General features: G+C 32.8%; 1 protein-coding gene across 1 annotated transcript in view; it reads right to left on the reverse strand.

Annotated features, from left to right (window-relative positions):
* The window catches only part of LOC127551554 (cilia- and flagella-associated protein 43-like), a 212,722-nt gene that overhangs the window by 16,725 nt on the left and 171,118 nt on the right, over positions 1 to 24,879 (reverse strand). The window contains exons 26-33 of the mRNA XM_051981358.1: positions 23,914 to 24,003; positions 23,242 to 23,322; positions 21,049 to 21,177; positions 16,935 to 17,054; positions 14,767 to 14,874; positions 4,244 to 4,330; positions 3,605 to 3,693; positions 400 to 607 (exon numbers count right to left, since the gene is read on the reverse strand). Of these exons, the coding sequence (XP_051837318.1) occupies positions 400 to 607; positions 3,605 to 3,693; positions 4,244 to 4,330; positions 14,767 to 14,874; positions 16,935 to 17,054; positions 21,049 to 21,177; positions 23,242 to 23,322; positions 23,914 to 24,003 (912 nt within the window). The remainder of the gene's footprint in view (positions 1 to 399; positions 608 to 3,604; positions 3,694 to 4,243; positions 4,331 to 14,766; positions 14,875 to 16,934; positions 17,055 to 21,048; positions 21,178 to 23,241; positions 23,323 to 23,913; positions 24,004 to 24,879) is intronic.

The raw sequence follows: 24,879 nt of genomic DNA on the forward strand, positions 1-24,879 counted from the left end.
CAATCTCTCAAAGCCCAGATTTCAGGATTCTAGACTCCATTGTATCACTTCAGTATTACCAGTTATTATATCAGGCTGATGATAATAATGATGATGACAGCTAAACTATATATAGCATCTACTATGTGCCAGGCACTGTGCCGAGAGTTTGCAGATAATAGATCATTTGATCTTCACAACAATTCTGAAAGATAGATATTATTATCCCCATTTTATAGATGGGAGACACATATCTGAATATAGATCCCTCCCTCACCAAGCTTTCCCTTGTAACAAAGTTTAGAAAAGAAGCAAAAAAGCAGTTAATCAAAACCAACACACTGACTTCCTAGTTATGCCATATAACCCACCTTCAATATTTCATATTAATAAGCAAAAATGAAATCAAGATTGTATTACCCTCTGTTCATTTTCTATTTTGGTTCGTCTTGCAGCACAGAAATATTGCCAGATCGTGGGATCTAAGCCCTCTGGCATGTGATTTACATTATCCAGGTCATCCATGGCTTTCATGATTTGGGCAAGGTTATCCTTCTTGAGTTTTTCAGGTCCGAACTGAGTGCCAAAGGGAATAGTACTCTCTATTTGAACTCTCTGCTTTGCCATCCTGGGATTATCAACAAATTCATAGTAAGTCTTCCAAGACAAAGTAAGATCATATTCCTGTTAAAAGTTTCAACATTTAGTAGAAATCTTAAGACATTATGTCTTATTCCTTTTGCCAGAGAACATTTACATTTCAATCTCTTTTAGGATGGACCATAGGAAGAAGCACATTCTTTTGTTCCCTTTGAATCTTCTTTGCAAAAACTCAGATACTAACATGGGATTGAAAAGAATGCTCTCTTTTTGTGTCCAGTTATGCATTTATGTGAAATTTAAAAGTAGGATAACCAGGAAAAGGTCTGGAGAAATCTGATATAAAAACCCAGATTGAAAGAAATGCTAGATTCCTATTCTATTCTGACTATCCTCCTTTCATTGATATCTACTTTGTTGGAAAATCACTTGGGATATTTACTTAAAAGTGCTATGAATGGAATGGGAGGACTAATTCTCCTCATATTATGTAAATTTATTTAAGTCTTCTTGGCTAGTTCTTATAAAGTAATATGCCAGTTCCTCCCAACAGAGAGGAGACAGAATTGAGCTCATCATTTAGGAAAAGGTGTCCTCTGCCGATGATCTCTATGGTACCTTCCAGCTCAAAATCTAAGGATCTTGGAAGATTAGGTTATTTCTAAAAAGAACAGTTTTATACACATACATTTTTAAACATTGGCAAACCAAGACATTTAGAGTTTAAGTTTTTTAGGTTAACAATCTTAAACTAGTTGTGACCTGATACAGTTTAAATATATTAGTAGAGCTCTAGACTCCTAGACAACCTCCTTATCTTATGTGCCTGACACATAGTAATTGCTTAATAAATGTTGATTGGTTAATCATTAGATCATATTCCTTCTAAATTATAATGAAAATTAGAACATGAAATTACAAAAATTGGTGCTAAATAGTTTCAATGCAGTATATAGTATATATATATGTGCAGTATATAATTTCAATCCTCAGTATAAAACTACTATTTTAGACTTGTTTTTAAAATAGCTTTCAATGTTGTATGTATATATAGTGGGAAAGAGAAGAGAATAAGCATTTATATACTGTAATGTTCTTAGTGGTTTTCTGGAGGCTCTGGAGCAGGCTTCTTTTCAGCCAAGTAATCGCCACAAGAATAGCCAGGTCTTAAAATCCAAATCCTTTATTATCTCCTTCACAATCTAGTTTCCTTGCCTGGGGCCTGGACTAGCTTTCTTAAAGGCCTTCTAGAATCTTTCAGTGGCAGAAGTGGAGGAGGAAAGGCCAGCCACCACAAGGCTGATGAAGATGGAAATGAATCTCTCTCTCCTTGGCTGCAAGAGCTTGAGCTTCTGCCTCCAGTCCCCTGTCTTCTCTGGCTCTGTATGACTCTGACTCTGAGGCTCCCAGCTTATATGCTCTCTTTTAATTACATTATCATAGATGTGAACCTTATAGAACTATATTAAGTACTAAGTACATGTACTGAACTAGAGAACCATTAAGCACCATGCTAAACTAGATAACCATCGTCTTTATCAATTCCATGTAAGAATCCTTGTTTCAAGTTCAGAGTTCTGGCCCATAACAATATACCACCTATTAAGTTCTAATCATTAAGCACTTGTTATAAATATTGTCTTTTTTGATCCTCACAACAATCTCATGAGGTCCTAACCTAATTTTAAAGGTGAGGAAAATGATGAAAACAGAGTTGCCCAGGATTCCTGACTCCAGATCCACTGCTTTATCTACTGTATCACATAATTCTATGAATTTAGTAAAATCTTTAAACCTTGGCCAATGCAAAGGCTTTGGTAGGCAAATATGAATAGAATAGCATCACAGATACAAACATGTAATGAATCACTTTTAAACTGTGAAAGCAACTATAATCATTATTGGTACTATTAAAAGCAATTTCAAAAATATTATTTTAAAATATATTGAATTATGCTTATGACAGCTGATTAGGATCAGTAGCCACTGATGAATCACTGAAGTCTTTGGCACTATCAAGTGGTTCAAAGGTATAGTTTTGTCAATAGAAATTATGCTAAAGAAAAGACATTATCACATTGTTCACCCAGTGTATAAGGAACATTGGATCTTGATATATGACTTGTAGCTGAAACCTTTTTTATATCTTGTCTCTCTTTGTGAGAAATAAGCATTTCTCTCTTATATCTGATAATAAATTATTATATTAGGACCAAGGGGAAACCAACTAGTGTGGGAAATTTCTCTTTCGCCAAGATTTATCCAGTCCAAGATCTAATCAGAGAGTAAAAGCAATTCTATGTTTGGAATAATAGGTGTATTTCTGCTTATTGAGTTTGCTCTGAAAAATCTGATGAAAGATTAATTTTCCCTCTTCTTAAGACAGGTAATATGGAAATTAATATCACTTTGACAAGACTTGAGTGACCTAAATCATGTACCCCAGACCTTTATTTTAATGTAGCCTAGATCTCCAGTGTATTAACCAATCCGAGTTGATTGCCACCCTCAAGAACATCCACTCTTTGAAGGAGATTAGAGGTCTTTGGTCTAAGAGAAAAGGTCAAATGACCATCCTTTTATTAATAACCTGTTGGCCTTATTAACAAAATAATTAGATCACCCAGAAATGATATCTCTTAAACCTTTTTAATCATCACATTACTAGAATGTGTTCTTCTTGAGAGTAAAGATTATTGTACTTTTCTGTCTCCCAATTTTATCAGTGTTTTACCTATAATCAGTATGGAGCTGACTCAACTGATGCTTTTTTTTTTATTATTTCATTTATTTCAACTTCTCAAAATGGCTTATTTACAATGCTAAACTATAAGGTTCATTTATGAGTTTAAGCACTTGTCTAAAATTGTATTATCTAACATTGTAATGAGTTGCTTAGATGTTGCATTAAAGAATTTTGTATTTTGGAAAAATAAATTCTGATTTTCTTTATCATTTAAGTCAAAAATAATCCTTGAGAAAGATGTTAACAAAGGGCTAAAGGCCAAACACAAATGAAATTAACCTTGGCCGGCGTTTAAATAGTTTGATGAGTAATTCAGCGTGATGGCTGCTAAGGTCAATAAACTCTTTTTTAAATCCACGCTCCATAACCTGTGGGAAAAAAACATAAAATCACTGGAAATGTAGTTTATTTTGAAACTTTTTATTAACTGACATTTCTTCTTGAAAATTCTGTTGTTTCTCATTCTGAGAAATAACAATACATGAAAACATATGTTAAGGAATATTCATTTACTATGCAAAAGGATTCACCTATTTTTTTTAAAAAAGTGAACTTAACAATAGATTAAATATTATTAATTAGTATTATCTATTATTAAATAATAATAAAAATTATTATTAAAATATTGCTGCATAGAATTATAAACCTGTAGACAAGAAAGAATGCTAGGAGATCATCAAACCCAACTCCCTCATTTTACACATAAGGAGAATGAGGCCAAGAGAGGGAAAAAATGATCTGATTTACCAAAGTTTAGCTCACATATGTGTTTTCAGGAATGTCACAAAGTGAGGTGAACTTGTACTTAAGAATGAAAGTGAAAATGGAAATAGAAAAATCCATTTTCATTCTTTCGCTCTCAAATCCAGAAATTTAGAGGTAACTTTGTATGTACAGGAACAGATGGATTATTCTTACTTTGTCCTCTGCAACTAAATTGTCATAGTTTTCTCTGTATGTATCAACTTCATCTCTGGCCACGAAGACTTCCTTAGAAGTATTTTTCTAATAATATTGGAAACAACAGAACAAAATTAAGAGATGCTTTGTAGATTATTAAACAAGTTGAGAACAAGGAGGATCTTAATTGTGCCTGTGATGAAAAATGATGCCATTTCTTTAATTATAATCTTGGGAACAAATTTGGGAACAGTCACAGTTGGGGGCATGATTTGGATCATAAACTATCAAAGAAGACTGGAAGGAACAGAGACTGGGAGGAAGAGAACCAAAAGAGAGTAAAAATATAAAAACCCAGAGAGGAAAGAAGATCTGGGAAGAGAGAGTGGTCAGTAGTATTAAATATAATGGAAATGTCAGCAAGGATGAGGACTGAGAAAAATTGCTATCATTCTATCTTTACTTGCACCTTATCCCTTCTACACCTGCTCTTCCACCTCATTAAGACTTCTAATCTAAGACTTTCTCATGCTCTGACTTTTCTCCCTTTTCAGTCTCAATCCTAAAGCTACATCAATTCTACATTATCTTCTATGATAGAATTCTTCAGGGCAGCTAGGTGACACAGTAGGTAAAGCACCAGTTCTGAAATCAGGAGAACCTGGATTCAAATACAGCCTTAGAGACTTATTAACTGTGACATTCTGAACAAGTCACTTAACCCCAATCACCATCAAAAATTCCTCATTTCCTCATATTATTGCCATCTACTCCTTCCAGATCTCAGCTTTCTATTCCTCTCACCATCTATCCTGCTCAGATTGTTAAACCGGACTGGAAGAAGTCACAAAATCATGCTGATTAGGCTTACTACAATTTTGTTCTATCCAATCTCTCTCTTTTAAAATTTTTTTTATTTTTAAGCCATGCCAGGGTAATTTTTTTTACAGCATTATCCCTTGCACTCACTTCTGTTCCGATTTTCCCCCTCTCTCCCTCCACCCTCTCCCTCAGATGGCAAGCAGTCCTTTACATGTTAAATAGGTTACAGCATATCCTAGATACAATATATGTGTGCAGAACCGAACAGTTCTCTTGTTGCACAGGGAGAATTGGATTCAGAAGTATAAATAACCCGGGAAGAAAAACAAAAATGCAAGCAGTTTATATTCATTTCCCAGTGTTCTTTCTTTGGGTGTAGTTGCCTCTGTCCATCCTTGATCAATTGAAACTGAATTAGCTCTCTTTATCAAAGAGATCCACTTCCATCATGTTCTATCCAAACTCAACTGAAACCTTGCTACAACAGGACAATTGCCCTTTGTATTCTATGCCAATTGAATTCCTATGTCACTCCTCACAGAAGCTATTCCAAATCTCATCATAATAGCACCTACACCACAAGGTTGTCATGAGGAACAAATGATTTAACATATGTAAAGTTCTCTAAAACTTTAAAATGAGTTATGCAAGTGCTACTTATTACTATTACTATTATTATTATTTTACTATTAGTAAACCTTCCACATCTCTTTCCATGTACTTTTCACATCCCTTCAAATGAGGCTATTTTATATGTCCTCTCTTTGTCTCTCTCTCTTGTCTGTCTATCTGTCTGTTTCTCTCTTTCTCTCTCTCTCCCCTTTCTCTCTTTCATTTTTCACTTCAAAATCCTTTAATTTCATTCCTCACTATTTTCTCTAGTGTCAGAGATGGTCCTTCTTGGTCCACAGTCAACCCCTCTGCATAGATGTTTCTTATTCATACCCTGTTGGGTCCTTTCCAGCAGATTTGCTCCCTCAATCATTTCCACTCTCTAATCTCCAACCTTTCTATATCTGCTGGATTTCTTCCCCATTCCCTTTAAACATGTCAAATCTTCCCATCTTTAAAAAAAAATTACAACCTACCATATTTTCATGTGATCTTCCTTTTCTTAGCCAAACCCCTAAAACAAGTTGTCTACACTGGTTGCTTCCTCTTGTTTTGCTTATTCCTAAATCATAAATTTCTCAGGCTAAATCTGCCTTTTGATCTCATCACTCAATTGGAGTTGTTTTCCCTAAAGTTATCACTCAATTCTTATGGGACAAATCTGTGTTTTTGTTTTTGTTTTCAGTCCTCATCCTTCTTGACCTTTCTACTGCATTTAATATTGTCGGCCATTCTTTCCTCTTTTTTGTGTGTGTGTGTGTGTGTGTGTGTGTGTGTGTGTGTGTGTGTATTACTACTCTCTCTTAGTTCTCTTACCTCTCCTTGCTTTTTCTTAGTCTTTTTTCCTGATTTATCATCCACATCACATTTTCTAACTGTAGGTATTCCAAAGGTTCTATTTGGGCTCTCTTTTTCTTTCTCAATATTCTTATATTTCCATGTGCTATCTCATTAGATCTCATGGGTTTCATTATAATCTCTATGCTTCACAAATCTTTATAAACAACCCTTGTCTCTATCTTAAGTTACTCATCACCAACTGACCTTTGGACATTGAAAACTAGATGTCCTAAAGACATTTTAAACTCAATATGTTCATAACGGGATTCATTATCTTTCTCCCAAACCCACTTTTTTTCCATCCAAACTTACTTCACATATACAAAATCTGGTCAGTTCTGCCTCTACATTTCTTGCATCCAACCTCTTCTGTCTACTCCTATAGCCACCATCACCTCTCATCTATATTATTATTTCTAAAAATTTCTGTTTATTCCAATCTATCCTCCACACAATTGCAAGTGACTTCCTTAGTCTTGTATCCAACTCCTACTCACTAAACTCTAGCACCTCTGTCTTGCCTTGAGGATTAAATAAAAACTCTTATGTTTGGCTTTTAAATCCCTAAAATAAAGAACAGGGTTTCAGTTCCAGTTTTTAGCCCAATCCTTAATCCTGATGAACAATGACTAGAAATCCCAGGACAAGAGAGCAATTCTGTTGCTTTGAACCAGCAGAATTTTCCATCTGACTGATAAGAGCTGAATCCAGTAGCATTCTACTGTTAATCAGACTCAAATATAGGTCAGAAACTTTGCAGCGCTCAGATAGGAATGAGGGGAGCAATCACATTTTGCCCTGATTTAGACTACTTTGGGAACAACAAAATCTTGCAGGGCCCCAACCTGAGCTGTCTCTGAAATCCTAAAAAGCATAACATCAAGTCTAAATAAATTAAGTAATCTGGAAGAATAAGAAGACAAAAAAAGAATCCCATCATAAAAGCAATTATGGTGAGAGGTAAGACATAAACCCCAAAGAAGAGTGGCAAAAAACTGGAAAGTGAGTGGATGCTCATCAATTGGATGCACATGTTTAACATATATTGAATCACTTGCCAACTGGATGAAAAGGGGAAGGGAGGAAAAAACCTAGAACATAGGGTTTTGTAGGAGTGAATGTAAAAAATTATCCATGAGGGGAAAAATTGAAATAAAAGGTTTGGCAATTGTCAATGCTGTAAAATTACCCATGCATATAATTTGTAAATAAAAGGCTATTACAAAATCATCCATGTATATATTTTGAAAATAAAAAGCTATAATTAAAAAACCCAAACTTAAAAGAAGAAAATGACTACAAGGAGACCCCACAAGGAAAATCCCAAAGAACATTGCTGCAAAACTTCAGGACTACAATCTCAAGGGAAAAATACTGTGAGCTTCCAGACAAAAGCAATTCAAATATCAAGGAGCAAGAGTCAGGATTACCCAGGATCTGGCAGCTTCTACAATAAAGGAATGGAGGGCCTGGAATACCATATTCCAGAGGGCAAAGAATCTGGGATTACATCCAAGAAGCAACTACCCAATGAGACAGCATCATCTTTCAGAGGAGGAGATGGATCTTCTATTGAAAAGACCAGAACTAAACAGAAAATTTGATCTTCAAACATAGTACTCAAGAGAAGCACAGAAAGGTAAACAGGAAAAAAACCCATATTATGTAAATGTTCAACTGTTTACATCTTTAGATGGCAAATGATACATGTAACTCTTGAGAACTGTATGTTTTATTAGGGCAATTAGAGGGGGTTATACATAGGCAGAGGGTGTGGTTATAACCTGATTCTGATGTAATATTAAAGAAAAAGACATTAAAGGGGTGGAAAAAAGGATTGAACTGGGAGAAGAGGAAAGAGAAATAAAATAGGATAAATTAGATCACATGAAGAGGCACAAAAGACCTATTACAATAGAGGGAAAGAAGGGGATTGATCATTATCTGAAGCTTAATCTTTTGGCTTTTGTCTCAAAGAGGGAATAGCATATTTACTCAGTTGGGTATAGAAATTTATCTTACCCTATAAAGAAGTAGGAGGAGAAAGTAGAAAAAAAAATGGAGAGGTGAGATAGAAGGGAGGGGAGAAACACTAGCAGAAAGGGAAAAGGAAAGAGGGCAGGTTGAGAGAGAGGTGGGTCAGAAACCAAATTCTAATTAGGAAAGACAAGGTAGAAAGAGAGAACAAAAGTACAGAAGGGGAAAAATAGGATGAAGGGAAATATAGCTGATAATCACAACTGTGAATGGGAATGGGATGAACTCTTCCATAAAATGGAAGCAAATACGTGAGTGGGTTAAAAAATAGAATTCTAGAATATGTTGTCTATAAGAAACACATTTGAAATAGAGAAATGCATACAGAATGAGGATAAAATGTTAGAGCAGAATTTATTATGTAATTCTGATTTCAGATAAAGCAAAAGCAAGAATAGATCTAATTAAAAGAGATAGGAAAGGAAACAATATCTTGTTAAAGGGTATCATAGACAACAAAGTTATATTTATAATATAACTGTATATGGACTGAGTGGTACAGTATCCATATTCTTAGAAAAGAATTTAAGCCAATGACAGGAAGAAATAGATAGCAAAATGGCATAACTAAACTAGTAGGGGACCTTAGCCTCCTCCTCTCAGAATTAGATAAATCTAACCACAATGTAAACATCAAAAAATTAGTTGATCTCTTCTATGCTTCTCTTTTCCAAAAAAAAAAATTAGAAAAAAAATTCTATAGGTTAATAGAATCTTAGAAAACTTAGATATGTTAGACTTCTGGAGAAAACTGAATAGGGATAGAAAGGAATATACCTTTTTTTTCAGGTGCACATGGCACCTACACAAAAACTGACCATGTTTTAGGGCACAAAAATCCTCATAGTCAAATGTAGAAAGGCAAAAATAGTAGGGTCAGAGAAAGACTAAAAACTAATTGGAAATTAAATAATTGAATTTTAAAGAATGAGTGGGTCAAAGAAACAATAATTTCATTCAAAAGAATAACAATAATGAGATAATATATCAAAATTTATGGGATGCAATCAAATCCATTTCTTAAGGGAAATTTTATATCTCTAAATAATTACATGAATGAAATAGAGAATGAGTAGGTCTCTAAATAATTACATGAATGAAATAGAGAATGAGTAGATCAATGTCTTGAGTGTGCAACTAAAAAGCTGGAAAAAGAACAAATTAAAAAATATTAATTAAATACAAAATTAGGAATTTTGAAAATTGAAAGAGACATTAATAAAATTAAAACTAAGAAAACTATTGAGCTAATTAATAAACAGAGTTGGTTTTATGAAAAAAATCAACAAAATAGATAAACCTTTGATTAATTTGAGTAGGAAAAGAAAAAAACCAACTTGCTAACATCAAAAATGAAAAGGGTAAATGTACCACCAATGAAGAATTAAAGCAATAATTAGGAGTTATTTTGCCAAAATGTATGCCAACGATCAAATTGAAATTAATGAATACTTACAAAAATATAAACTGCCCAGATTAGCAGAAGAAGAAATAACTTAAATACTTAAATAACCCTATTTTAGAAAAAGATATTGAACAACTCATCAAATCTACCAAACATTTAAGGAAAAATTAATTCTGATAGTATGTAAACTATTTGGAAAAATAAGCAAATAAGGAGTCCTATCAAATTCCATCTATGATACAAATATGGTGCTTATACTAAACCAGAAAGAGCAAAACAGAGAAAGAAAATTACAGACCAATCTCCTTAATGAATATTGATGCAAAATTTTTAAATAAAACCTTAGCAAATAGATTACAACAATTTATCAGTAAGATAATATACTATTTCCAAGGATTTATACCAGGAGTGCAGAGCTCCTTCAAATTAAGGGAAAATATTGGCATAATTGATCATATCAATAACAAAACTGGCAGAAATAGATGCAGAAAATGTTTTTGACAACATACAGCACCAATTCCTATTAAAAAAACTAGAGAGCATAGGAATAAATGAAGTTTTACTTAAAATGATAAGCAGTATCAATCTAAAACCATCAGCAAGCATTATTTGTTATGGGGAGAAGCTATATGCATTCCCAATAAGATCAGAGGTGAAACAAGGATGCTCATTATCACCACTATTACTCAATATTGTACTAGAAATGTTGGCTTTAGCAATAAGAAAAAAAAGAAATAAAGAAATTAGAGTAGGCAATGAAAAGATAAAACCATCACTCTTTGCAGATGATATAATGCTATACTTAGAGAATTCTAGAGAATCAACTAAAAACTAGAAACAAAATTAACAGCTTTAGCAAAGTTGCAGGATATAAAATAAAACCTCACTAATCATCAACATTTCTATATGTTCCTAATGAAGCCTACTAACAAAAGATAGAGAAATTCCTTTTAAAATAACTGTAGACAAAATAAAATATTTGGGTGTCTATCTGCCAAGACAAACCCAGGAACTATATGAACAATTATAAAACACTTTTTACAAAATAAAGACAGCTCTAACAATTGGAAAAATATTGGAAAAAAAGCTCATGGGTAGGCTGAGCTAATATAGTAAAAATGACAATACTACCTACATTACTCTATTTGTTCAGTGCCATATCAATCAAACTGCCAAAATTTATTTTATAGAACTAGAAAACATAACAAAATTCATCTGCAATTAAAAAAAGATCAAGAATATGAAGGGAATTAATGAAAAAAAATACAAAGGATGGTGGTCTAGCAGTACCAGATCTAAAACTACATAATAAAAGCAGTAGTCATCAAAACCATTTAGAACTGATTAAGAAATAGAGTAATAGAGTAATGGAATAGGTTAGATACACATGACACAATAATCAATAGCAATCTAGTGTTTGGTAAACCCCAAAACTCTAGCTTCTTGGATAAGAGCTTATTATTTCACAAAAATTTCTTAGAAAAATGGAAAACAATGTCAGAAACTTGGCATAGACATACATTTCACACCCCATACCAAAATAAGGTCAGAATGGGTACATGATTTAGGCATAAAAGCTGATATAATAAGCAAATTAGTAGAGCAGGAATGGTTCACCTTTCAGATCTTTGGAGAAGGAAGAGATTTATGGCCAAGGAAGAACTAGAGCTTCTTATAAAATGCAAAATGTATAACTTTGATTATACTAAATTAAAAAGCTTTTGCACAAACTAAACCAACACAGCTAAGATTAGAAGGAAAGCAGAAAGCTGGGAAAAATTTTTTACAGCCAATGTTTCTGATAAAGACCTCATTTCTAAAATATATAAAGAACTTAACCAATTTGAATACAAGTCATTTCCGAATAGACTATTGTTAAAGGCTATAAATAGATAATTTCAGATGATGAAATTAAAGCCATCTACAATGATATGAAAAAATGCTCTAAATCACTATGAATTAGAGAAATGCAAATTAAAACAACTCTGAGATATTACTTCACATCTCCCTGATTGGCTAAAATGACAAGAAAATATAATTATAAATGTTGGAGTAAATGGGGCATAACTGGGACATTAAATGCATTTTTGGTAGAGTTGTGAAATGACCAAACCATTCTGGAGAGAAATGTGGAATTGTGCTCCAATATACAACCATGCACAACTTTAATCCAGCAGTGCCACTATTGGGTCTATATCCCAAAGAAACCATAATATTTGTTGCAGCTTTTTTTGTGGTGACAAAGAATTGAAAATGAATAAATGCCATCACTTGGGGAATGGCTGAATAAGTTATGGTATATAAAAGGAATGGAATATTATTGTTCTATAAAAATCATGAACAAGCTGATTTTAGAAAGGCCTGGATGCTAAGGATGACAAGTAGAATGAGAAAAACATTGTATACAGCAACAGGAAGATTGTGTTATGATCAGCTATGACACTTTGCTCTTCTCAGTGGTTCAGTCATCCAAGGCAATCCCAATAAACTTTAGATAGAAAATGCCATTTGCATCCAGAGAGAGAACTACGGAGACTGAATATAAATGAACACATGCTATGATTTTTTCCCCCTTTAATTCTGTTTTTTTTTCTCTTGTAGCTTTTTCCTTTTATTCTGATTTTTCTCTCCCAACATGATTCATAAAGAAATATGTAAAAAACAATTTTAAAAGAATTTTAAAAATTTTAATTAAATTTAATTAAAACTTTTAAAATTAAAAGTCTTTTTCAAGAATGAAAAATGGTAGAGGAAAATTTAGAAAAGAGATGGAAGTCATGGAAGAAATAATTAGAAAAAGAATAAACAGTTTAGCATAAAAGATACAAAACCTTGCCCAAGAAACATATTCCCTGAAAATGAGAATGGACCAAACAGAAGTCAATGAGTCCATGAGACAATAGAAATATTAATGTCAAATCAATCAAGAATCAAAAAAGAAAATGTAGGATATCTCATTTAAAAAAAACTGCTCAGAAAATGAAAAAGCAAAAAGAAAATATTTTGAGCATCAATGGACAATGGATATCATTAACTAAAAAGATCCCTAGACATCCTATTTCAAGAAATCTTAGGAGACAATTACCCAGATCCCTTAAACTGTGAGAAAAAAGTAGAAAGAGAAAGAATCTTTGAGCTACCTCCTTCAATAAACTTCAGAGAGAGTCCCAGAATCATTTTAGTCAAAATACAAAACTTCTAGATCACAGAATTAAGTATTGCAAGCAATCAAAAAGAAGAATGTATCAAGGAACCATATCAGGATCTTACAAGATGAAGCAGTCATGAACATAAAGGAGCTGAGTTATGACTATGATATTCTAAATGACTATATATAGGTTTACAGCCAAGAATAATTTACCCAGAAAAATTGAATATAATTCTACAGGGAGAAAATTGACTTTTAAAGAAATCTTAAACTTAAGATCCTATTATAGGGAGAGGGTACATGTGTTCCCTCTGAATCCTGTCCTCCAGAGTCATAGAAGTCATCTAATTAGATAAAATCTGGGATTATCTATGTATAGATACAAAGAAGAGAAGGGGAAAGGTAAGTTGGGGAAATTATCACACACAATCATGATATTCAAGTAGACTTCTATACAAACTAAGAGGAGGGAGAAGTTGATGTTTGAACCTCATTCTTATGTGAACTGATCAAAGGAGGGAAGAATACATACACTACCGAAAGGTACATAAATACATTCATTCAACAAAATTAGGAGAAAAATGGGAGAAGAGGCAATTACAAGAAGTACCCAAACGGAGGGATCAGTACCTAACCAAAAAAAAATTCTAAGTTTGTGCAAAATTATGTTTCACATTTTTTGAGGTAGCAAAGATTGGAAATCTACTGGTGCCCATCAATTGGGTAGTGTACAACAAGTCATGGCATATAAATGTGATGGAATGCTATTGTGTTATAAGATATGATATAGAGGATAATTTCAGAAAAAAAATGAAGATAACTTGTATGAACTTATGCAAAGTGTTATGAACAGAACCAGAAAAATTTATACAATGATAACAATATGGTAAAGTGAAACAACTTAGGATGAGAAATTCTGATAAGTGTAATAACCAACCATAATTCTTGAGGACTGAAGATAAAAACATGCTATCTAGCTCTTGAATGAGAAGCAAAGGAGAATGAGACATTTTTTTTTTTGGAGAGAGCAAGGGTTGAAAATTTGTTTAGATTGAATACATATGTTTTTAACAGGTTTTGCTTTTCTCTCTTTTTAAAATTTCAACATTCATCTTTAAAAACATTTTTCCTTCCTCCACCAAGAAGAAATGTGATATTCATTTTGCATATGAAGACATGCAAAACATATCTTCATGTTTTCCATATTAACCATGTTACAAAAAAGTTAGAAAAATAAAGTGTGAAATAATGTGCTTCAATCTGCACTCATAATCCATCAGTTCTCTTTCTGGATGACAGTTTTTCATTACAAATTCTTTGGAATTGTCTTAGATCATTGTATTTATCAGAGTAACTAGCTCTCCTATTTGATCATCATTATAATATTTCTATTATTATATACAATATTCTTATGGTTCTATTCACTTCAGTTTGCATAAAAAATCATTAGGTAACAAATTATGTAATCATAGAATGTAGAACTTTAAGGTACTTAAGAAATTATATAACCTGATCCCTTTCATTTTATGAGAAAATTGAGGCTGAAAGACACTACATAACTGGGGATGGCATATGAGACCAGGATATGGAGAAAGAGAAAAAAAAGGAAAGAATGAATACATGTAAATGATTAACAGGCATGGAACATCTCAATACACAAGGCTCTGCTACAATTACTTTTGCTGTCTGTTTCCTTTCAAGGAAATTGTTCAGTCCTAATTCCCTTGTGTTTAATTCTTCATCCAAGACTAAAGAGAAAATGAGGTTGGCTATTTTTAATTCCTCCTGTAGAAACATTAAAGAAGGAAAATATGTTAATACTAATACTTGTTGAAACCTATTAAAGATCTCTCTGATCCACATTTCCTACTCCCTACATAAAATCATTTGAGGACCATATATACAAATAAGGTTTTATTTAATTAAAATACAAATTTTTCTGGTATTATCTTTAAAAAATAGCAACTGGAGATATAAAACAATACAAGAAATACTCCATGTAAACTATTTATATATTATGAATATCTTAGGGTGTGGGTTAGAGAAGGGGGGGAGGAATAAACAAAGGGAAAGAGAATGAAGGAGGATGTGAGAAGTGCTGGGAAAACTCTCTTCTTCATATCCAAATCCTATCTAATCTTCAAGGTCTAGCCCAAGTTCAGCTTCCTCCATGGAAATCTTCAAATCCTAAACATTTTTCTCTTCAGAATTAGCTATGCCATTTTCATTTTTTTATCATATTATTTGGTGCTTATTCTTATATGCTATTCATATCTCCTCCAATAATAATATAAAATATTTATAGAGAGGAACAATATTTAATATGTATTTTGTGTCTTTTACTGAAGTAATCAAAATATTGAGTTCAATACTTTTCAATAGTTTAACTAATCAATAGGAGAGAGACACTGAGCAAGGCAGAGCAAGTAAAAACATAAAAACTGGGAATGAGGGAAGTTCATTAATTGCTACAGGAAAAAAATTGCTACAGGCCTCAGAGACACTCATCACTTTGTAATCACTGTATTCTGAAATATTTCTTACTTCTCTAAATTTCTTAACAGCTAAAACCTATGGCTTTTTTCAATTTTCCATCTTAACTGATTGATCTGCAGTATCTGACACTATCAACTACTCCCTCTTCCTGAACACTTTCTCTTTCCTTCATTTCAATGATATTCTCTCCTTATTCTCTTTCTGTTTGATCACTACTTCTTTGTCTTCTCAGTAGATTATTATCCTTCTCTTACTTTCAGGCATCAAACATGAATCTCTGAAGCTTTATTCTGAAACTTTTTTCTCTACACTATGAGTAGCTCTCTTGAGTTTAATTGGTTTAATTATTATTTCAAATCAAAGATATATATCAATATATCCAGTCAGAATCTTTTAATCAATGTAATCCCATATTACCAATTTCTTGTAAGTATGTCCACCTGGATATTCCACAGGTATCTTAAAATCAACAGATCCATAACAGAACTTGTTACCTTCTTCTTCTCTAACATGTCCCCCTCCACATTTCACTGTTTCTAATGAAGCTCTTCCAATTTTCTAGACACTCAGCTTTAAAAGCCTGGAGTCTTTTAACTCTTTCTTCTCTTTCACTTCCTATTTTCAATCAAGTAGTAAAGCTTGCATGTTCTATCTCCGCAGTGTTCCCTTTCATGACTCTCCTTTATATTCACATAACCACAAGACTATTTTATACCTCTATCAACTCTTTAGTGGATTATTGTGATTTAAAAATTTTTCTCTTTTCTATTCTCTTCCCTTTCTAAGCCATCCTCTATACTAGCAAAATCATTCCCTACTGACTCTTGCATAAGATAAAACAATATTACTCATCTGAACACCTGAAATCCTCTGTCACCTAACTATGATCAGATTATTTCAGACATTACATACTAATGTTCTTCATATGTATGGTGTTTTAGCCAAAATGACCCATGAATTAGTCCCTAAAATTGATATTCCATTTATCTTCTGTATCTTTGCCCAGGGACTGTCTCATGCTTGCTCTGCTCACCTCACAGAATTCTGAGTTTCCTTTAAGGGTCCACTCAGGTCCTATTCAAAAGCTTTCCTCAAATCCTCAGTTTCTAATGTTTTCTTTCCTTAAATCACTTAGTATTCACTTATTGCTACATGTTATATGCTTCCTGGTTAAATGTAAGTTCCCTGACGGCAGATACCATTTTATTTGTGTCTTTGTGTCAAGTGCTATTCACTTCTCTACGTCAGAAATCTGGATGAAACAACTTGCATCAAATGTATCATACTTTAACCTGCTGAGGTCAAGGTTCACTAGCTTTGGCTTAAAGGTTCCCGAGTGCTGCACTTACCTGATTGATAACCATTTCTGCTAACACCTTTCTCTCAAAGAGTTTTTTCAGATTGTCATCAAAGGCCTGTGTCAATTCTTCAATAGAACTTTGAAGCTTCTTTAATTCAGCATCCAGTGACTGAAATAAATAGTAAAATTAATACTCAGTAATGTTCCCATGTTTCAAGGTAATAAAATAAATCTATTAATTAACTTCAACTCAATCTTTCAAGTGCATAAAGTTGACTGGACTTGATTTCACTAGGGATGGATTGACTGCAGTTGGGCATTTCTAGGATAGCCTTTGGCCCATAAATCCTCATTGTTTTTCAGAGTAATCATATAATAATAATTTGTTCTACATGTCACATGGCAATTTTGATAAGCTGTTTTCATTTTATATAAATATATATAAATGATATATAAATGATACCACTGATGGAATAAATGACAACAACAAAACTCCCCCAAGTTCTACTTTAATAAAGTCAAAGATCCAGCACAGTACAACTTTTAAATCTGGTTTCTCAAATGAATCTGATCTAATCATGTGAGTGCTTCTGTTCTTACCTATCTTGTGTGATCCTGCCATAAGTTTGCCACAAGAGGTCCTCATTCTTCCAGGCTTTCTCTTAACATAATGAAATTACTATTTGTGCCAAAGGGCTACCTAATGGATAGCCCTCACTTGCCACATATCCAGTCCATATCCTTTTTCATACCCTTACTTCTTCTATAAGAAGTGATCCTGTTCTTGAAAGTTGTGAGAGCCCAGAACAAGCACTGGAAAAAGTTTTTGTTTTTGTTTTTGCTTTTTTTAAACCATGCTTTGCACATATTCTTGAAAACAAACTGAGTCTGCTTTCCTAAGAATAGTTAGGTCAATGCAAAGAAGCCCATCACTAGTAGGCTACTCATGCCAATTAATTTCTTTAAATGTTGTGACTGATTAAAAAAATTTGATTTAAAAATCATACTTTAAAGACAAATACAAAAATATCTACCCTCAAGGAACTCATATTCAACTGGGGAGCAGATAATATATACAGATAAGTAAATACTAAGTGATTTGAGGAAAGAAAACAATGAAAATTGAGGGTATGAGAAATAGTAACTAGCACCTGAGTGGACCCTTGAAGCAAACTCAGAACAACAAGAAGCAAAATACACATTTACAGTTACAAACTATGCAATGTTAATTCCTTCAGTAGGCTGTTTCTAACTCCTTAGAAATAGTCCTTAGGACTATTTTATATTTATCCTCAACAGTTGGCAGAATGTGGGGCATGTATCAGTGGACTAAAACATGCTTACTTATTGAATTAGCCTAGTAAACTTATTTCCCAAGTGCTGTCTATAGTCTAGTTTTTCTTTAGTGATAATAGAAACATAACATTTTCTAACAATGAAAATGCACTGATTACAAATTCTGCTATTACTTTGCACATATCCCCTCTTTAAAGTAAGAATTTGCACTGGGTGAGGTTAACTTTTTTTTTTAATTTAAAAATTTTATTTCAGTTCCAAATTCTTTCCCTTCACCTCCTCTCACTCAATAAGGTAGCAAGAAATAAAGTATCCTTGTATATGTATATGTTTATATATATGTATATGTATATGTATATGTATACATAGTCATATATAACAGTTCCACATTAGCCACTTTGCAAAAAATAAAGGCAACAAAGCAAGAGAAATGAATTTAAAATTCTTTTCTTCAATCTGCATTCAGATTTTATCCATTCTTTCTCTGGAGATTGATTTTGGAAAAATATATGAATTGATGCAGAAAGAAATGAGCAGAGTCAGGGAACATTGTACATATTAATAGCAATATTATAATGATAATCAACCATGAAAGACTTAGTTACTCTGATCGATACAGTGATACAAGAAAGTTTTAAAGAATTTATGATGAACTCTGAATGCAGATTAAATACTATTGTTTTTCTTTTTTTTCCCTTATTTTTTGCTAATTTGGAAACATGTTTTGCATGACTTCACATTTACAATAGTTATATTTTTTGACTTCTCAATATGTGGAGCAGTGACTAAAGGGAAAGAATTTGTTTTTGGATAAAATTTTTAAAAACAAAAAATAAATATAAAACTATATCTGACCTATAGAAAGAATCTGGTATGAGTCCTCCTTTAGCTCTTTCTTCAAACTGTTTACATAGTATTGGAATTGTTTTTTAAATTTTTGGTAAAATTCACTTGTGAATCAATCTACTATTTGTTCTTTTAGCCATTCATTCTTTAGGATTAGATTTAGTTTCTAAATAATTATTAATCTGTGATTCAAAGGCCTTTCATTGAATGCAATTTTTATTGCATTATGAGCTCCAAGATGGTACATTTAATATTTGTGCTTGTGTGCATATGTTTATGAGGTGTTTTTATACCTAATACATGGTCAATTTTGTGAAGATGCCATGTAGAGTTGAGAAAAAGTGTACTGCTCTCTACTCTCATTCAATATTATCCATATCTATCATATATAAATTTTCTAAAATTCTATGCATTAACTTAACTTCTTTATTATGTATTTGTTAGATTTGTCTAGATCTGAGAGAGGTATGTTGAATCTCCCCATCAGTATATTTTTATTATTTCTTCTGTAATTCATTTAACTTTTCATTTAACATTTATTAGCTTTTCAAGGTCAATTTTACATATTAGTTCTAAGATATTAGGGCAGGTTTGTTTTTAAAAATAATTTCTTGAAAGATATTGTCTATTTTCTTTTTTTTAAATCAGGGCTTTCATGTAATCTAATAATTCTTAAATTATCTCTCCTTGTTCTATTTTCTAGGTCAGTTGTTTTCCAAGGGAGATATTTCACCATCCTTTTCTGATAAAATACATCACAGACACATCTAAGAACTTCAGTGGAAAGGAAGACAATTATAAAAAGAGAGATCAAACAAATCAATCATAAGATACAAAAACATAAAACTGATCTACATGCCCTATTGAATGCTGTATAATTTTACTTCTTTCACAAAAGAATAAATACAATTAGCAGTATTTTCAAGAAAACAACTTCACATTTAATTTGACTCAGTGGGCATGTTTATCTTTCTCTCACTTCATCTGTTCCTTGAGAATTAATCCTAATTTATAGACATATGAAAATATGTTTGTGGCAGCCCTGTTTGTAGTGGCTAGAAGCTGGAAAATGAATGGATGCCCATCAATTGGAGAATGGTTGAGTAAATTGTGGTATATGAACGCTATGGAATATTATTATTCTGTAAGGAATGACCAGCAGGATGAATACAGAGAGGACTGGCGAGACTTACATGAACTGATGCTAAGTGAAATGAGCAGAACCAGGATATCATTATATACTTCAACAATGATACTGTTTGAGGATGTATTCTGATGGAAGTGGATCTCTTCGATAAAGAGAGCTAATTCAGTTTCAATTGATCAAAGATGGGCAGAAGCAGCTACACCCAAAGAAAGAACACTGGGAGATGAATATAAACTGCTTGCATTTTTTGTTTTTCCTCCTGGGTTATTTATACCTCCTAAATTCAATTCTCCCTGTGCAACAAGAAAACTGTTTGGTTCTGCACACGTATATTGTATCCAGGATATACTGTAACCTATTCAACATGTAAAGGATTGCTTGCCATCTCGGGGAGGGGGTGGAGGGAGAGAGGGGAAAAATTGGAACAGAAGTGAATGCAAGGGATAATGTTGTAAAAAATTACCCTGGCATGAGTTCTATCAATAAAAAGTTATTTTTAAAAAAAGAGAGAGAATTAATCCTTTTTTTTAAAAATTTAATTTTATTTAATAATAACTTTGTATTGACAGAATCCATGCCAGGATAGTTTTTACACAGCATTATCCCTTGCAATCACTTATGTTGAGAGAATTAATCCTAATCTTTACTGAGTAGAAAGTATTTTTTTAAAAAGGCAATGCCACACTGAAACAAAGAATATTTGATTTTCTCTACTTTTCCTGGGTCATTTTGGTTGTGAATGATCTAAATTATCAAATTTAACAGTTTTTTCTCATAAAATATAAGATCACACATTTCCCTTTTGAGAAAATAGAAGTTATATAATTGCCTTTAGAGTAAACCTTAAACAAATATATCCCCTCTTTTTCTTGACCTTTTTATACTTCTCTTTTTCCTCATTTAACTCTTTGACTTTTTTCTCATATTCTTTGACTTGTTTCCTTTCATCATCATTCCATATTTCCTCCACTTTGGATTCCATAAAGTCAGGCCGAGGAATTACCTAAAGACAGAACAGAAAAGCACACAATTCACTCAACATGGCATAGTGACAATGTGCTTAAAACAGTGAGAAACAACTGGTAATGACAAAGAAATCAACCTCTAACTAACCAGTACTAGAAGTGATAGGGAAATGGTGTAGGATTCAATTAAACTGATAAAGTTCATGGGGGTGGCTATTGAACTGTTTTTGACCACTGAGTTGTTTCAATTTTAGGTTTACTATCATTTATGACAAGGGAATTTGGCTTCAAAGAGATTTTCAGTAGCACTTAAGGAAAATTATTATCTATAAAATTATTAATTCAAATTCCCTTACAGCTACCAAGATATATAAATCTCATTTTCTTATAATTTTCTTTATTCATAAACAAATAAGAGAAAGCATTACAAAATGCAAAATAGATTATTTGACTATTTTAAATTAAAAAGCTTTTGTACAAACAAAACAATGCAACCATGGTTAAGAGGAAAGCAGAAAGATTGTCTGGAAAACAATCTTTTCAGCAAGTGTTTCTGATAAAGGCCTCATATCTCAAATACCTAGAGAACTGAGTCAAATTTATAACAAAACAAGCCATTCCCCAATTGATAAATGATTCAAGGGTATGAACAAGCAGCTTTCAGATAAAAAAAATCAAAGCTATCCACAGGCACATGAAGAAGTATTCTAAATCACTTTTGATTATGAGAAATGCAAATTAGAACAATTCTGAGATACCACCTCACATCTATCACAATAGTCAATATGACAAAAAAGCAAAGTGATAAATGTTGGAGGGGATGTGGGAAAATTGGAATACTAATGCACTGTTGGTGAGTTGGAGAATTGATCCAACCGTTGTAGAGAATAGTTTGGAACTATACCCAAAGGACAACCAAACTGTGCCTCCTTTACTTAGTAGTTACCACTACTAGGTCTATATTCCAAAGAGATTATAAAAGGGGGGAAAGGACCTAGAAGTACAAAAATATTCCTAGCAGTCCTCTTCATGGTGGCAAAATTCTGGAAACTGAGGGGAATCCCTAAACAAATGGTAGTATATGAATGTATGGAATACTATTGTGTAATAAGGAATGAGGAACAGGAAAATTGCAGAAACACCTGAAAGACTTATATGAACTGATACAAAATGAAATGAGGAGAACCAGGAAAACATTGTACATAGTATCAACAACATTGTATGATGACCAACTATTATTGATTCAGCTCTTCTCAGCAACATAATGATCCAAGACAAGGAAAATTCTATTCATAATCAGATAAAGAACTGATGGATTCTTACTGGAGATTGAAGCATATTTTTTCACTTATTCATTCTTGTGTTTTTTTTTCTTTTGATCCATTTCTTCTCTCACGACTGTGATTAATATAGAAATATGTTTTACATAATAGCCAGGTATAAACCAAATCAAACTGCCTACAATCTTCAGAAAAGGGGAAGGAGGAAGGGAGAAAAATTTGGAATTCAAAATTTTGTAAAAAGGAATGCTAAAAATTTTCTTTACATTAACTGGGGGGAAATAAAATGCTATTTGAACATTTTTTAAAATATGGTTTTCTTTTAGTTTGAAAATTAATGTTAAGTTTCACATTTCTTTGTATTTGGTTAAAATGTTGGAGTTAAAAATATTTTTGGAGTCTTTGTCTTCCTATTTTACCCAGGTTGGAAGTATAGTGTCTACTTGCAGCCTGATCCAAATACTTATATTCATGGATGCCTTATCCTGATCTAGTTTGCTATTCTGCATTGGTTTACTTCTCCCTATACATCTTGGTGGCTCTTCTCTCCTGAGGCTCACCATATTTGTGGTGAATTTAATCCAGACACCTGATTACCTCAAAACTCTGGAATCAACCTACCAGGCTCAGCATCTCCTAATAAAAGGAATCACATGTGGCAACACTACACTCAGCTGTAGTTAGTAAAATTTTATGGATTGCTTGCTTGTTTAGAATTTTCTAAAACTCAGTTCCATCTAGGTAAAATGATAAATTATAGAATTCATTGTTCTCATTTTCATCTTTTTTATTCAACCTTCCATGATTAGACAAAATCATTACCATCTTCAAAATATCTTCTTTCTTGACTTCCAAAACTCCATGCATCATTTCCATCAAAGCACGACGTCTTGAATCATCTCTCTGAAAAAAAAAAAAAACCAACCCAAAAGTAAGAGAGGTGAAGAAGAAAAGTAGGTTTTAATGCATTCAGACTATTAGCAATAATCTAAACTACAGAGCAAACTATTGATATGTGTATATGTGTGTGTGTGTGTGTGTGTGTGTGTGTGTGTGTGTGTGTGTGTGTATCTGTGTGTAGAATCAGGCTCTTCCTAAAGCATTTCGTTTTTCATTATGTGACGATCAATTATAGTTGATTCTGTTCTTCTCAGCAATGCAATGATCCAAGACAAGTACAATGGTGTCATGATTTTTTTTCCCTTTTGATCTGTTTCTTCCTTTACAACTGTGACTAACATAGAAATACTTTTGACATAATAGCACATTGTAAATCATATCAAACTGCTTTCATGTTTTGAACAGGGGAGGGGAGGGAGGGAGAAAAATTTGGAACTTAAAATTTTGTAAAAATGAATGCTTAACATTTTCTTGACATGAAACTGAAAGAAAAAAATACTATTTTAAAAATATGTTGATTTTTATGATATATTTAAAAACTAATAATATAAATATGTTTATAAAAAAGATAATGTATGATTTAACATGCCATACCTGAGCTAAAAGACGTCGTTCTAATTCAAGGGCTGCAGCTTTTGCTGCTTGTTCTTTTTGCCATGGAGTAAGATATTTTTCAAATTTAATCTGAAAAGACAAAGTTTCACTTCATTTCATTCCCTGTATTATTCATAAAATTTAAACTAAATGGGTTCAATTTTTTCTTTAATAATTTTTAACTTTTTCTGGAGGAGTCAAATAACTTGAGTTTTAATTTTAACCTCTGCTACTAATTAATTTACTTTTCCTATTCAGGGAAAAGAATTCCATTCTCTGCAAAAAGAATGAGAAAGACTAAGAGATGCTGAAGCTCCCTTCCAACTCTTAGCATTCCACAATAGAAGCAGAAAGTTCAAGGAAGTTCTTTATTACTTTGATGAACTCCCCAATAAATCTGAAATGCTTCAACCCTTGAGGATTCCTAATGCACTAGACCATGGAGAGAGATACCAGACCATGTCTAAGGGGCACAGAGATTCCTGATGCTTGGCTGATTCAGTTCAAGAGGATGAGCTCTAGCTGTAGGAGACAGGTCATTCTTTCTGAGGTTTACAGAGATCCACTGTCAGATAAGCTTGGTCTCTTGACTTGCTGGTGTGGCTATGAATATGTAGCTGAGCAGGCCTGACAGTGTGGGAAAGGAAGCCTCCTTTCCCCAGAAATTGACCTAGGAAAGACACATTTCAATTGCATGTGATTGTATAATACAGTCTGAGAGTAGGGTTTCTGATAAATAGATTTTTTCAAATAAACATAGTATATAAATAGAGGTGACAATTTTGATGTGCTATGACATCCAGCTACACTCTCTGCCATAGGATAAAATATTCATATGCTGACTTTGACTTCTCCTGATCCTGCTCATTTCACTTTGTATCAATTAACTTAAGTCTTTCCAGATTTTTATGAGAGCATCTTGCTCATCATTTCTTATAATAAATACTATTCCCCAATCGATAGATA

The sequence above is a fragment of the Antechinus flavipes genome, chromosome 2, assembly GCF_016432865.1.
Source record: "Antechinus flavipes isolate AdamAnt ecotype Samford, QLD, Australia chromosome 2, AdamAnt_v2, whole genome shotgun sequence".
NCBI lineage: Eukaryota > Metazoa > Chordata > Mammalia > Dasyuromorphia > Dasyuridae > Antechinus > Antechinus flavipes.